This window comes from Sprattus sprattus, assembly GCF_963457725.1.
Source record: "Sprattus sprattus genome assembly, chromosome: 9".
NCBI classification, from domain to species: Eukaryota; Metazoa; Chordata; class Actinopteri; order Clupeiformes; family Clupeidae; genus Sprattus; species Sprattus sprattus.
The window spans coordinates 18953987-18970286 of NC_137928.1; the positions used below are offsets into that span (position 1 = coordinate 18953987).

At 42.0% G+C, this 16300-nt stretch overlaps 1 protein-coding gene across 1 annotated transcript in view; it reads right to left on the reverse strand.

Annotated features, from left to right (window-relative positions):
- Nucleotides 1-372: 372 nt before the first annotated feature.
- st3gal4 (ST3 beta-galactoside alpha-2,3-sialyltransferase 4) overlaps nucleotides 373-16300 on the reverse strand; it is a 51266-nt gene continuing 35338 nt past the window's right edge. The window contains exons 3-11 of the mRNA XM_080844915.1: nucleotides 13986-14061; nucleotides 13811-13903; nucleotides 9501-9601; nucleotides 9292-9355; nucleotides 8110-8205; nucleotides 6645-6834; nucleotides 5939-6067; nucleotides 1067-1219; nucleotides 373-888 (exon numbers count right to left, since the gene is read on the reverse strand). Coding sequence (XP_080701041.1) covers nucleotides 799-888; nucleotides 1067-1219; nucleotides 5939-6067; nucleotides 6645-6834; nucleotides 8110-8205; nucleotides 9292-9355; nucleotides 9501-9601; nucleotides 13811-13903; nucleotides 13986-14061 — 992 coding nt within the window. The 3' untranslated portion in view covers nucleotides 373-798. The remainder of the gene's footprint in view (nucleotides 889-1066; nucleotides 1220-5938; nucleotides 6068-6644; nucleotides 6835-8109; nucleotides 8206-9291; nucleotides 9356-9500; nucleotides 9602-13810; nucleotides 13904-13985; nucleotides 14062-16300) is intronic.

Sequence of the window (16300 nt, forward strand, 5' to 3'; positions counted from 1 at the left end):
GATTTGTGTGCATTTATGCTTTGACTAAAGATGGAGGGTTGTTTATATATGATGAACAGGAGCATTTTAGCTCGTCAAGGTGCTTGTCTTCATGAGTTTGTCTTCTGATTTTATCAATGCCCATGATAGGTCGTGACTGAAAATCAGTGACAGAGAGAAAAGGTTAAAAAAAAAATATTTATTTGATTTCATTTTAATATAAACTTAAACAATTCATAGAATAAAATATCCAGTGGTAGAGATTAAAAAGAAATCATTCTAAAAACATTAAATTACAAATTATTCTTAATAAAAGTCTGTCTAAAGTCAGACATAAATTTCTGGAATTGTGGCATTATTTCTGATCACATCCAGAAGTCCAGCGCAGTAGGAATCAAATGTTTTGCACTTTGGTCTGTGTTGAAGTGCGAAGGAGAGACAGAGAGAATGTGGTGTCATGATTGGTTCATTGGGGTCATGTAGATAATGCTTGTATTTATGTACCAGTTGATTTTCAAGCGTTTTCATTAGTCTATGGAAACATTCACGAGTTCATGTGTGCAAAAGTACAGATGTAAGGATGTCCCTTAACATCTGTGAATGCAGAAAGGAGAGAGAGAGAGAGAGAGAGAGAGAGAGAGAGAGAGAGAAAGATTGCAGAATTTCAGCACTTTCTTTGCTCTGAAGTACAATTGTGTATGGGTCTGGATGTCTGTGTGTGTGTGTGTGTGTGTGGGTGTACACGTGTATGTGTTTGTGTGCTTTCATGTGCGTGCATACATGTATGTGTGTGTTGGTATGTGCATTTGTATGTGCGTGTCAGGAATGAGCATGAAGATATAGTATGGCTCCTGTCTCCTCCAGATTCCTCAAGATTTGGGCCTCATGTCCAAGGTCATGGTTAGAACCCTGACAAGAACAGGAAGAGATCACATTGTTAATAAAGTTCAATCAAGGCCCACTTAGCCTTAGTTTAGTTTAAAACAAATTAAATCTGTAGGAAACATTCAGTATGGTAGAATATCCTAAGAGGTAGGATATAAAGATTGAGGAGATTTACAGGTGCAGATGATTTACAGGTGCCTACCCTCATGGCTTTCATAGTAGAGGAACCAAAGTAGTGAATTGGCTGCTTCTGGTTCATGACCTCAGGGTATCCAAAGCCTGCTAGGTGCACCACATCACAGTAGTTCAGAGCCATGAACACAGCTAAGATCCCAGTGGTTGGGTGGGTGGGTTTCTGCAGGCCAGATGACAAAAGACAGTGTAGAGATAAGCAAAACCATTCCCAAACAGTAGGTGGCAGCAGCCTCTCTGAGTGGGTCTAACTCTTCAGAGTGTGACATTAAAAACTGACTGGGCTACACCACAGATCCTTAAATGATTAGCTAATGGAAGAGGCAGAGGCAGGGGCAGAGGAAATGGGGAGGAAAAGTTTCACATGTCCACTGGAGGGGGGCGGTCTGGAAAACCTACACAGATGACACAACGAGAGCCTTGAGAGATTCCACCATCAGAACACACTCGTATGCAGTCACTTATACCCACCCACCCACGCTGTTCCTTCAAACGCAGACACATACACACAAATATACAAAACACTTGCACACAAACCTACGCATCCACACCACCTGGTACAGTCATTCCAACCATCACACACCTGTGTTCACTCACATAAACTGCACTTTAAAAAAAAACACACACACACACACACACACACACACACACACACACACACACACACACACACACACACACACACACACACACACACACACACACACACACACACACACACACACACACACACACACATGTATAGCCATTTTGGGGTTGCTGGGTAAAGCATTCTAAATCAATACTGGACCAATTTTGATCGGTCACATTTTCCCTGTTGCCTAATAATACAATTCAAGTTAGACAATAGACATGGATCATGTTCCCGACCACAGTTTTATTTTCCAATAACTACAATGCCAACAAATTGGCTGGTATTTAGTCAAATACAAATCTTTGACAGACACTGTTATATGCATGTTTTACAGCAGGCAACACGTCAGGTCCACGGTACACCTGGCATTATTGGAGGTGAAATCAGATCCATCAGACAGATGCTTTATTTGATTTAAAGGCTGTTTATGTTGGAGAGTTGAACCCTGGCTACATTGACAGTAGGTGAGACTGGTTGGTTGTTTTTGTGTATCAGTCTGTGGAGCCCCACAACAGAAACAACACTGAGGATTTTAAAGTAACATATCAGTATTGCACACAATGAATAAAGAATGTGTACTAATTTTAAAAACTGATTTGTCTTTCAGGCATATCTGCACAGAGGGGATTGTCAGTGGTTCAGTGCTATTTGACCTACAGGGTTAACAACAAACAAATTCATCATGAGTGCAATGTAATGTCTGACTTCCCTTTTTATGTTGATTTCTTTGGCAATGGAATTGTGCCTTTATTACCTAGGGTATCATATGTAAGGGCTTGTCCTATTAGCTGGGTGTTAAGGTTACCAATTTGATCATTTCAAATCTAACCCAAGGGCAAATTACGACTTCCATACAGTTCACACTCATTGTACCAGCAGACTTAGTGATACTATCTTGAGGATTCCAAAGCAAGCAGGCTAATCAAGGTATCATTGCCATGATTTACACTTAAAGCATGGAGGATGGGTTTGCCAACCACAAAGCCTACTGTGTGCTGTATGCTCATGTGTAAGGGCTGTATAGTCTGTGTGCTGTGTGCTGTGTGCTGTGTGCTGTGTGCTCATGTGTTAGGGCTGTATAATCTGTGTGCTGTATGCTGCTCACATAGGGCTGTATAATCTGTGTGCTGTATTCTCACATAGGGCTGTATAATCTTTGTGCTGTATGCTGCTCACATAGGGCTGTATAATCTGTGTGCTGTATGCTCACATAGGGCTGTATAATCCTTCATTTACTAACCACAAAGCCTACTATGTGCTGTATTCTCATGTGTTTGGGCTGTATAATCTGTGCTGTATGCTCACATAGGGCTGTATAATCCTTCATTTACTAACCACAAAGCCTACTGTGTGCTGTATGCTCATGTGTTTGGGCTGTATAATCTGTGTGCTGTATGCTCATGTGTAAAGGCTGTATAATCTGTCATTTGCTGGGTTAACAATCCTCTACTACTGCTGTACAATCACATTTAGCAGTTTCTTGCGGGAATGCATCTCTAGTTTTTCTTCCTTTTGTGAAATATCTGGTAAAGAGGAAGAGGAAAGCTTGATTCTATCCAATGATTTGACCTAACACAACTACTGCTGAAAGGGAAGGAAAAAACACTTCACGGCTGTTCGCAGGTTTTCGGTGTTGTTTTCCTCACACCCGTTTCAAGCCATTTGCCATTTGAATACACTCCACTAGCTCTGGTTTCTCAAGATCTCTCATGCTGTTGGGCCAACAGTCAGTATTCACACACCCCCTAAAACCTGACAGAAGTCTGACACCCAAAGATAGCAGGAAGGCAAAAACAAGCCTGGGCACGGATCTCACAGGAGAAGCGATAAGAGGAAGGGCGAGGCAAATGTATTAATACAGCAAGTGCTGTGAAACCTACTAATACGGTGTACAATAAGTACAGAACCCAGGTAGTAGAGGTCGATGTATCGGGCCGATATTTGTCATTTTTTTCCTTGAAGTAACAACACATGAAAACATAAAATGTGACGGATTCAAGTTTTACAAAGAATTCTCCCTTCCCCCCTCCCCCCTCCCACGGCCCAGACAGCAACCCTAAAATAAAGACAAATCATAGTCTGTACATATATGTATATACATTGAAGAAAAGAATAACTAAAATAATAATAACAAAAATAATAAATAATACATTAAAAAAAAAGGGGGGGGGGGGGGGGGGGTTCTCTGGATTCCTAGATTATGGATGTTTGTAAGTATTAGGCTGTGTGTGTGTGTGTGTGTACGGGGGCACTAGTAGGGGAGTAAAATTGTGTGCATCTACTTATTATTAGTGTGACGCTTTAGCATGCAAATTAATGGGAACACTTTTAGATGTCGGCCCTAAAAATCGGCCAAAATAAATCGGCAGCCCGTATCGGCTATCGGTTAACCCTGACCTCTAAGTATCGGCATCGGCATCGGTTATAAAAAAACCCATATCGGTCGACCTCTACCAGGTAGTAGAACATTATTGGACAAAAAGACCATGTTTGAGTAGTAAGCTAGCGGGACACTGTTTTTTTTTATTGATTGAATCTTGAAAAGCAGAAGATTTAATCATCAATGTGGTTTGCGTGTTTTGTAATGTCACCAACCGTCTGCACACAGTGCCAAACTAAGGGGAGGAAATGGAAAATCTCTGACAGAGTTTCAAGCTAGATCAAAAAGAGTGGGAGAACCCAAATGTGACCGCATAAACATGCCACAGTTGTACCTACTGTGCCATAGCAACAACTAACCCTGCCATCGCCACTTGTAACTATTAAATCGTCCTAGTTCCCTTTTAGGCTCTAACACAAACACGAGGCGAGCGAGCGATATGAATACCGCGGTGGAGGCCCACACCCAGGGCTGGTCCTTTTGTGACTCAGTTCATGTTTCCTGCAAGAAAAAGGATGTCTGTGTCTGACTATGCCTCAGCCTTGGCCCTAAGGAAAAGCTCTGCCAAAGGACATTCCTTTAAATCCACTTATGGACTTAGTATGGGTGTTCACTCTCTTACTTTAGCTCTCCCCTACACTTGCTCTTCCTTTTTCCTCCTATTCAGTTTAGGCCATGCAGGGGACGTGAGACTGCTTGAACGGTGTGAGAAAGGGGGCTCAAGGAAGTGTCTCTCCACGCCCTGATAAAATAAACACAGTTTGGGACCTGTCCCATGCTGCCTTGGTGAAAGTGAGAAAGACAGCCAGACGGTGAGATGCATGGTGTTGCATCTCATCAACAGTGAATGCAAAGGTGAAGGAAAAAAACAAAAAAACATGTTTGTGTGTTTTTGTTAGTGAACATTTGGATATGCAAAAACTTGTGTTTCCTGTGCCTCTGTACATGTCTATGTCTTTGACTACATTTGTGTGTGAGTGTGCACATGGGTTTCTGTTAGTGAACATGTGTGAATGCATAAGCCTGTGTCATCAACTGTGTGTGTGTGTGTGTGTGTGTGTGTGTGTGTGTGTGTGACTACTAGCAGACGGCAATGTTTGTTTGCCCTCCTCTGTGAGGCCCCTGTCCTAACTAGTCTGCCAGCAGAAGGCCAACCACCGCCGCCTAAGCAGACATTGCCTAAGCAGAGTGGCCGCATGCCAAGAACATGGCACCCATGTCAGAGAGAGCTAAAGGTCTAGAGAGACAGAGGAAGGAGAATAAAGAGAATGTTTCTTTCTCTCTCACACACACACAGACAGAGAGGGAGAGAGGTGGGGGTCAAAAGACGGGGACAAAAGCTATGAGAGAGGCAGAGAGAGAAAGGGGGAGATAGGGGACCTGAGATGGCACTGTAGAATCTTACATTGTATCGGAGATGTAATCACCTACAGCACAACATCCCACAATATACTTATTATTAGTAGTAGTCCTTAAAACACACTTATGCTGTTATTCTGTTATGCTAACCTTTTTCTGTTAATTACGAAAAGGAAAACAGACAGCAAAAAATGCAAAATCAGACATTAAGTATTAAAGGTAGGGTCAGCTATTATAAGTCACCTAATTTTTTGGTTTGTTTTCATTTCTGTCAAACCCCATACTCGAAGCTCTACAACAGCAGGTAAAAACAAATTACATGGTCCCCAAAGATCCATCCTATCAGATGTGCACCAGCCAAAAAAGCGTACGTGAGTGAGAGGGGTGTACTTATTTTCACAGGTGTGTTTCAAAAACAGCCAACTTTTTGGCAGAATCGCTGACTCCACCTTTAACAAGCCAGAGGGGTTTTTGACATCCATCATGAGGGTGCAAGCTCACTCTCTGACCTTTGGGTGCAAAGGGATCTGGAGGAGTTTTCTGGCGGTGTGGTGCAGAAAGTATGGGTCCAGCACACGGATCTGACTGGGCTTAGCCAACCAGATCTGTGGAGGAGGCTTCCAGAAGCCTTTCCTCACCTAACAGAGAGACAGACAGAGAGAGAAAGAGAGCAAACATGACAGCAAGGGAAAGAGGGAAGGAGGTGGAGATAGAAGGGAAAAAGACCTTCATCAGTTTGTTACCATGACAGGTCATGTCAGTGACCTTTAATCTATTGATTTAGCGTCCTTAGCATGAATGCCTTAAATGTAATGCATGGTGCACAGTGCAACAGAGTTACTCCCTAAGCAACTGACTTCCTAGAAAAGCCATACATAAGGGTGGGCAGGGAACATCGTGAGTGGAAGGGCTAGCATACAGGAAGTAAGAGGTGGTGTTTTTCACAAAACACCTGGAGTATGAAAATTGGACTTAATAAGTGCATGCCACTGTTACAACCTCTTAAAGGTCAATAGCTAGATGTGGACGTGGCTGGGGACCAGCCGGACACAAACGTGCTTATTACCCACTGTGTCCATTCACACCCAAGAGAGAGAGACAGAGAGAGAGAGAGAGAGACAGAGAGGGCATATTAAAACACAGCTCAGTGGCGGAAAAATTAGAGTGATGAAAGTTTAGCGAAGGGAAGTCGGGGCGAGTCCAGGCATGCCGTACCCTTTTCTCATCGTAGAGGATCTCTTTGAGCCAGCGCAGGTCCTGCTGCTTAAACGGCACCAGCACCAGGAGCGTGTCTGGGTTGTCGTGGAGGCTGGGGTTGTAGAAGGCCGACTCGGGGTAGAAGATACGAAGGGTGGTCTTGTTGCCCACATCCTGCTCGTAGCCTCGCACCGGACTGTCGTTCAACCTAAGTCACCAGAAGGGAGGTGGTCGGGTTGGGGGAGGGGTACACAGTGTCAACATCATCTTTGATTGAGCAATACTGCTGTGTGGTTGTGTTGCCTTTTCTGTGGAATGTCCCCAAATGTAACAAGACAAAGAGACACAAATACTGATAACTGGAAGAAAATCAACAACTCTGTCTCAGTTAATGCAGTTAAAAAACACAAATTCTGCATCCCTGTCCAATTCTGGAGTACTGAGTGTGAGCACAGCCTTAGAAGACCTTATTTCACAATCTTCCTCAAACAGTCAACTTCCAACCCTAACCCCCAAAGAGTGAACCTTGTGCTCAATTCGACAACCTCCACTTCTGCATCATCTTCCTGAGAAACTGCACAATGTATAAACCAAACAACCAGACGCAACTCTCAAGAATAACCTTCATCGCCAGCTATAACGGCATCTTATCCAACATGTTCAGGTGGCAATGTTTACACAGGTCTTATCATTTCATCTTTGTATGTGCACATTCGCTTTTAAAGAGTCTACCCACAACTTCCTTTAAGACAGTAGCCATGTTATCTAGAAAAAAAACGCATATTCTGCAAGTGATAAGAAACTATTAAACACTTCAAGGAAACGATCTCGCCACTTCCTGATTTAAAGAGAAGCACTATGAAATTCTTGCGAAAAGGTTGCATCTTTCTACAGTTCAGCCCTCAGTGTAACGTCTGCACATGAAACATGTAATGGGCTCTAATGCTCTTGCTTACAACCTAGTTACTGGCTGGAAGAAGCGGCACTCTCTATCTGGAATTTTGTCCATACTTTGACCTCATTGGTGTTTGTATGTAATGCTGAGGGAAATGTCAATGAACCAGGTTTTTCTCCTCTTTAGCTTGTGGGAAAGAGGGTGACATGCAGGGGGAGGTGAAAGGTGGCGGTTAATGACTGGTGCTTGTAAAAAAAGAGAGAGGGGGGTGGGGGGGGGGTGTCAGTAAGAGGCTTAAAAACTATTAAAAACTGTGGTAAATAACATTGTGTTACAAACGCACATGAGCTTCTTGGCTGGGGAGGTGGAACAGCCTTTTAAGAAGGTCTGCCAAGCCAACATTTAACAGGGAAAGTAGCACTGGCATTTCACTGGTATTTCAGGGGGAGAGTTAGAAAGACAGGAGTGAATTAGAGAGCAAAAAACACACCTAAAATTTGATAAATCACTCTGAAATACTTAACTCTAGAGAACAGAAAAAACACATTTTTCTTCATTAATGAAAAAATGGCACATTTCTTACCGTACCTGAAAACAACGTCATACTTGTTAATAGCAGCTCCGAGAGAGGTGTTTTTGATGGCAAATCCATTCCCTATGACCACGCAAGTTCTACACTCCAGACTGCAGGAAGAAAAAAAACATTTATATTAACAACAAAACACTTACATCTAATCATAACAAAGACAGATTGTCGGCCCACAAACATTTTAGCATTGCTGTAATTTTTTTTATAAAAAAAAATTAAAATAAATAATAACAATAAATAATAATAATACATTTGAGTCTTTTAGTCTATAAGAGTGTGTTTGGCTAATTTATCGCTGCATTATCTCAATTATTGTTTTGACTACACTTGACTTTGAAACAAGTGCATTGCAAATACTACTAACTACTAAAACTGTTGATGCACCAACCAAACTACTAAGCCACACTAGCCTGACAATGTCATACTCATAATTCTAGTCAGAATATGAGTCTGATACTGCTCCATTGAGCTGTGATTATGGGGCGTGTTTCAACGAACCAGGAAAGAAACTGCCTTTTCGCTCAATTAGATACCTAGAACCAATCAGAGCAACGTAGTATGACCATCTGATACATTAAACTTTTACCGGATCCCATAGGAAGGACGGCAAAAACATCTTTTCGATCGACAAATGCTTTAATCGCGTTTCTCTGTTGCTCTTTCAAAATGAATGCGCTGTCAATATCTGTAAGATATGCATACTCACGTTATACTTATTAGCAGCGAGGCTAGCCAGCTACTATGTGTTTCAATGGATTTTTGGTCTAAGCGTTAGCAATAACCTAACAATAAATGTCTAGAGAGCTTCAGTTAAGACCTGCAATACTCTACAACATTCGTGTTGCACATAGTACACAACTAACCGAGTCAATGTAGACATAAAAAAGTCGTGTAGATAGCTTAATTCACATAAAATATTTCCCACTAACAGGCTCCCGAGACGCCGCCATCTTGGTACGATTTCGAATCTACCGTTAATTCAACTCAAGCCATCTGTCCATCATCGTAGCTCGCCCTGACAATTTGATTGGCTGTCATGTTTTCAACCGGGAATAATTTCTCCCCAACGGAGCAGTGCCAGACCGAACTTCCAGACCAAAACATTTTGTGGGCGGGGTTCGGTCTGGTATCCAGGCTAAAGCCAAACACTACTAGCTTCCAATTCTCAACTCGCTACTTACTTATCAATAGTGGAAGGCATTTTGTAATTGAGAGTGACCGCTAAAATCTTCATCAGGAGCGATTCTGAAAAGAGAAAATGTATACCTTTATAAAATCAACTGTTTGACCATCTGAGCTTGCTATAGCAGACTGCCATGCAGGGTTATCAGATTACATAATTCTCATCCATGGCTTGACAGAAGGACCAACAGAAAGAGAGAGAACATACCACTGCCTTTAATACCATAAGGCAATGGTTGCGTTGACAGATGTTGTCGCCAGAAGAAATCCTCCAGTTTTAAAAATAGGTCAGTCTTCCTGGTGATGCTGCTGTATTTAGAGACAAAGAACAAAACATACAGAAGGAGCTTATTAAAGCAGATTAAATGGCCGAGTGGGCACACAACACACAGGTTTCAGTGAGCTGCTCTGGCTTCTCCAGTGGCAATCACCAAATACATTCGCCTGACCCAGCCACACCTGGAAGATCTTTGTCAATAGATAAAGTTTAAGGTTGAATACTGACAGAGGTTTACTGTTTTTATGATATTAATATTTCCTGCATATCAAGCATTCACAAATATTCAGGTTTCAATACTTATTCAAAAATATTTGATTTAAAGTACTAACAATGGCTGTGGCCAACCAGTTTGCCTTTTTTGAGTAAAAATAAAAATAACCTTTCATTCTGTCTTTGAAATGAAATGAATATGATTTTGAAGCATCCGCATAGTTTTTTTGTGTTGTTAAATACAGTTTAAAGTTTGAACAAAAGCCAGAAAAGCCATCAGAAATGGTATCTAAAATGCAAATGTATGGTGTTTGGAGATGCAATATTTCTAAACAGTTTTGGCATGGGAGTGAGTGCGATTTTCTTAAATAAAACTTGGTTTTAGCACTAGACTAAACAAAAAAGAGAGTCTGAAAGTGCAAGTCTTTCACCAAAAGTGTTGGAACCCAGCTTTAGCTGTGAACATCAGGAACAATCCAAAAAATAATCGATTCAGACAGTTCCGGGTCTCACTGATGGGTATGCCTTGAGTGCTCTCGTGAGGATGCAAACCAAGCTTCCAAGAACAAACCATTCCTAATTTGCGGCCAACCAGACCTTGTTTACCACAAAGCTGACTTCAATTAGCCTTCTCTAACAAACAGTATGCTTGATGATGTCACACCACAAGTAATGGCCATAGTTCTAGAAGCAAGGCAAACTAGAACACACCCACACCACACGGCACACACGCACACACACAAACACACTCTGGCCAGGGTCAGTGTTTGGACATGTGACCACTGTGTCAGCTTTGTATGTCCCCCTTGTGTTTGTACTTTGGGTGGAATTCCTCACACTGAACACTGTTTTCTTCTCTCTACAATAGCCAATATTGTCTGAGGTACTATTTTTGGCAAGCTGATGCAGTATAGCGTCTGTATCCTTTTGCTTGGTCCCATGTGAGCCATTAACACTAGCGCTATAGAGCCCCTCTGCTCCGCCAGTGGCACAATTACAACAGTGTACACAGTCCTATTCATAAAAATAGGACATAAGCCTAAAACATGAAGCATGACATAAATAATGAGGAGCCATTTAAACCGTAAAGTCTCAACACAGATTTAAATGCAACCGGCTATCTAGTGCTTTGTAGAGCTAAAGGGGTGTAAGATTCATGATCAAGCAGCTGCTGTGACCACCAGCAGAATATCCAAAAGGGTTATCTTATCATGGTCACAAAGGAAAAGTCCCCACACTGGTATTGCTCAGACACCTGGGGTCAGGAAGCAAACTGAGGTGTGAGTGACTGCAATTAATCATAGTATGGGAATGGGGGAGGCCAGTGAGAACCATCTCAGACAGAGAAACCAGATTATCAGATACAACAACAAAAGGTTGCCAGACCTGTTTGCATTACAAGCCTAGGTAATTTACATTAGAAGCCTAGGACTAAGAGTGGTCTTAAAAACAGTATATATGGCTTGAATTGTGGATGCTTGTTATTCAGTCCTACACCGCTGAATCCGGAGTAAGGCTGCTTCGTCACTGCACATTATTGGAATAAAGATTGCTGCATCAGAAACCTCTATCATTTCTTACAGGGGTGTGCTGCTATGTAGAGTTAAAGGGGTGTGCTGCTATGTAGAGTTAAAGGGGTGTGCTGCTTGTTGTTTTGGCTCAGTGTCAGTTCTGCCTCTCTCTAAAATAAACAACAACTACTAAGGTATTAAGGGAAAGCTGCAAATGCATGCAGTGGCGAGAGAGAGTTAAAAGTCCTTTTACTCGGATTACAGGGAAACAGTCTCTTTCCTGATGCATACTAAATGCATGGCAACAGCAAAATGACACTGACAAAGCCAAATCACAGACTCGGATTCAGAGCATTTTGAGAGCTGTCCAGCTGTGTGGTATGAGTGGTTTAAAAAAACACCAGCCCCCCTCTCCAAACTTACAGGGGTCAAGCCCCAGGTGGGTTATAGCAGCGTTGTCCTATCCACTGCGCTAGGGAATAGCCAGCTGTACAAACTGATAAAACCCAAGCAAGGGAGAAAAAAATACATTATAAAAGAAGTGCTAAGAAATGTCTAGAATTTATAAATTGTTGCCTCGAACCTTTTTCTTTTGCATGAACGAGGAACTCAAACTTGAGATAGCAAACACATACAAAGGTTCTCACACCTACGCTGTCTAATATCAATGTTTGGATTGAGAGCTGTTCATCTCTGTGTGTCTCTTTGTATTTTTACCGAGCGTCAGAACGTATTGCTACTGTCACGTAAAGCGGGGGTTTCCCGCAGAGCGTGATCACTGATTATAAGATATGTTCTGATGGACAGATACAGTATATGTATGGTGGAATATGTGATTATGTTGTGTAATGTGCATCTATGACAGTGGTTCCCAAACTTTTCTGGCTCACGGCACCTCTAAACATATCTCTCTCCATCCACGGCACCCCTATTTTTTATGTCATATTTGTACTTTAGGCCATTTGATTTAACCTTGTGATGTGTTGAATAGGCTATAACTGCTTTTATTAAAGGCATTACATTAAGAAGGTGAGGTTTATCTCATTTTTGTTATATTCAAATTAACCACTCTCTTTAATTCAACTCATTTAATAGAACTTTTGAATAAATAGTGAACAGAATATGAACAGACAACGTCTGTCCCTCTCACAACTATATCACAGCCAAAACGTATGGGTAATAATCGAGAAATTAGCTGGCAGTAACAAAATATAGCAGGAACAAACCTTCAGACAACTTATCAACTTAGTGGGACACATGTGCCTGTCTCTGACTGCATAGTTTGTTAATGCAAGGAGGGATTGTTGACAGTTCAACACGGAGGTCCTGTTCAACTGACAGCCTTTGCCTCAGGTGTTGCACTGTCCACAATCCCTCCTCCCATTAACAAACTCTGCAGTCAAAGACGGGCACATGTGTCCCATTAAGTTTAGCATGGTTGTCCAGTTCTTTGCAAAATAAAGTTCTCTGTAAATTTGTCCTCATCCACATACTGTATCTCACGTTAACGATCATCTGGCAAAGGCCACTAACATCAGTGGACTTGTCTATTTTAAGCGCAAATGTCCCCCTTAGCCATAGTTTCTCACTCAGTACAGATTCCATGTTCCCCGACATATCATCAATGCAACATTTGATCGTGTTATCAGAGAGGGGGATTTTTTTCTGAAGTGTGTGCATTTTAGATTTGGCAAGCAACTCGGCAAGTAAAAAACTAGTCTTTTGTGCCTTCTCAGACACACGCACGGTAGAAAGCATTCGCTCTGTGTGGTATTTGTGTTTTAAGTCTTTCAAAATATTCTAGTCTTTGTTGTGGTGTGTCGGGTGCTTGGTCTCCAGGTGCCTTGCCAACTTGCTAGGCACCATGGCTGCATTAGCCAACGTCTCCCTGCAGAACTCGCAACATACTGGAGGTACAGGTCATTATAATGGCTCACTTTTCTATTTGCTAAATTCGATTCCGATGTTCGTTACTGTGGAGATGGATGCACTCTCTTTAAAAGTGTATCCATTGCGCCTACCTTCACTGCTGTCAATACGGAATAACAAACAAAGTCAACGAGAGAGCTGTTGTTGATGTTACGCCCTGAATCAACTGTAAACTGTAGCCTATTGTTGTTTGTGCTGCAAATACATTTTTTAATTTATATAATTATATACCTTCCTTTACATATCGTTTACACGCAAGCACACTCCTTTACAAACCGTTTGCACGCAAGCACACACCTTTACATATCGTTTAGATGCAAGCACACACACACACACACACACAGTAACTCACGTGAAGTTGAGGCTTTCCCATTTATTCCTGGGAACAGGAACTTGTTAGGAGCAGGGGACTTAGTGCAATCATCCATCCCTAAAGTCTGACTAAACCATCCGCTCGGGCACACTCCTTTACATGCCGTTTGCATGCAAGCACACTCCTTTACATCCCTTTTGTACGCAAGCACACACACACACACACACACACACACACACACACACACACACACACACACACACACACAAACTCACGTGAAGTTGAGGCTTTCCCATTTATTCCCCTGCACCATCCAATCCGCACACAGGAACTTGGTGGGAACAGGAGACTTAATGGTGCTTCCATTGCTGAAAAAACAAACCGATTGTCATGGACGGCAAACCACAACCTGATCGGCGCCTCACAGACAGCTCTCCTGACAAAGCTTACCTCTGAGCGTAAAAGGTGAAGCAGTAGTAGGAAATGAGCAGCAGCAACACAAGGGGAACCAGTCGAATGCACCCTGCTGGAAACAAACAGAGCTCAAATAAAGACAAAAGACTTTTTATATTTTTGTATGGATGAGATTCTGATATTTTAGTCTGACAGCCTCACATAGACATTTGACCACAGCATTGTAACTGTGTTGTAGGGAGGCTAAGGCCTCTTTTCTTTAATTTAACAGACAAGCCAATAATGCGACAAACACAGAGCCCAGGGCATTTCAGAGGAATAGCCATCACATGAGCCGAACAGTTATAAAAAGTTGGATATGCCTTTGCAAGCAGGATGCAATAAGATAAAAGAAGCCTTCCCGGGCTGGGCGGTGTCCAAGGGGAAGGAAGGAGACAAGGAGAGGAGAGAGTCAGAAACATGGCAGGCGTATCAGGATAAGCATGCTAGCATACATGTGGCAAATGTACACGATACATACAAACATAAAGATGGTATAAACATATACACATGATACATTCTAAATAAATAGTGGATAAAATGGGGAGAGCATGCAAGTATTCTAAAATTGCCTTGTGGGTATATGGAGTGTTCATAAGGTTAATATTACAAGGGTAAGTCAAGCAATGTAACCGGAAACCACGTTGATGGTGAAAATTATATTAATTATATAATACGCCCTTGTAAACAATTGAGGCCTCATACAATGCATAGCACTTCAGAGGCTGCACATGATAACTGTAAATTATATCTTGCAGGCAAGCCAGTAGTGCTCGTGTTAACACAGCATACTGGCCCACAGTGTGTGTTCTGCTTCGATAAGATATGGGTGTGCTGCTGTAGATGCATGGAAAAGCACTTTACTTCCACATTAGAGCCCTGGTCAGGCCCTGAACGGAGCAGAGCTCAAGGTGATTTCCTCCCTCAAGAGATTAGTATTTCCAAGAGGGGACTGGGGGGACATTTTCCAAATTCCCATATTAAGGGACATTATTTACAGGAAGTGGTAAGCTATTGTCCCCCCCTTCTTGGCCCTGATGATGCTTGCTCCCATAAGGGGTTGAGCCAACCTAACCTGCTACAGGAATGCACAGCACTGAAATGACGACGGGGCAGGCTTTGTAAAAATGTGGGTCAGATTGTCCAGAAGTAGTTTGGCTCCGCAGGCATGCTGTACATTTTCTCCCATGCTGGTTTCCCAGAATACCGTAAAGTCAGGCAGCTGAGGCCAAGCTAAACACTGCCTGTGCTGACACTCCTTTCTGGAGCTCCCATTAACAGACCCGCACATGCTTTAAGAGGAGTCTCCTCTGAGAAGGATAGGACTCGTCCCAGCACTCCCACACACACACACCCTTACGGTCCAAAAAAGTACCTATCCTTCACCCATGACATGAGTGAGAGGCACGGCATGCACTGCAGCACATGGAGTCAGTATGCTCTTGTGCTTAAGGTCTGATGCTTAACATCTGGCTAGTGAATGACATGGTTAATGTTGACAAAGCAATTTTCTGATTACAGAGACAGATTACTTTGTAAATGGACAACACAATCTGCAGTAAATACACTGTATTCTAAAACCATACATATTCCACCATGGATGCACCGGCAGGTAGAAATGACACAGCAGCTCGACAAGTCCAATTTTTTAAGCTTTCAATTCGTGCAGAGGATACAGATTCTTGTTCTAATATGCCAAATATCAATTACCAATAAGTAAAAAGTCAGGAACCAAACCAAAAGGGTAATCAGTAACTGTAAACTACTTATTTGTAGAGATGCACCGATATGGAATTTTAGGGCTAATATTATTTATTTTTTTTTAAAGTTTTTTAGATTTAGATTTGAGGTATTGTGAGCAAACCTTATGAAAGTACGGGTTTTCATGAAGTAACTAATGTGAAAGATTGTGTATTTGGGCTGCATGTGTGTGCACGTTGCCATAAGTAGCGATTAGTAGGAGATTAAGTTATGTTCTGTTCTTATGTTGACTCAATGTAATAAGGATAGGTTCATCCTGTTAAGATTTCGACTGGATGAGATATGAATGAGATCCATGTTGTCTGGTGTAATGTCCGCTATGATATGTATCTAGTAATATATGTTGTGTTATTGTAATCATGTAGCTATAACTCATGTTAATGTAATTCAGTGCAGTGCTGATTAGTCCCTATTCTCATTGCAGACCACAGACTATCACACGCATCGTCATGTAATGGAAATTGATGAATGCACATTAAAGGTAGATAAAGAAGACTGCTTTGGTACTCATGGGTGTTCTAACAGACTAGAACCAACAAATACAGTCCTTT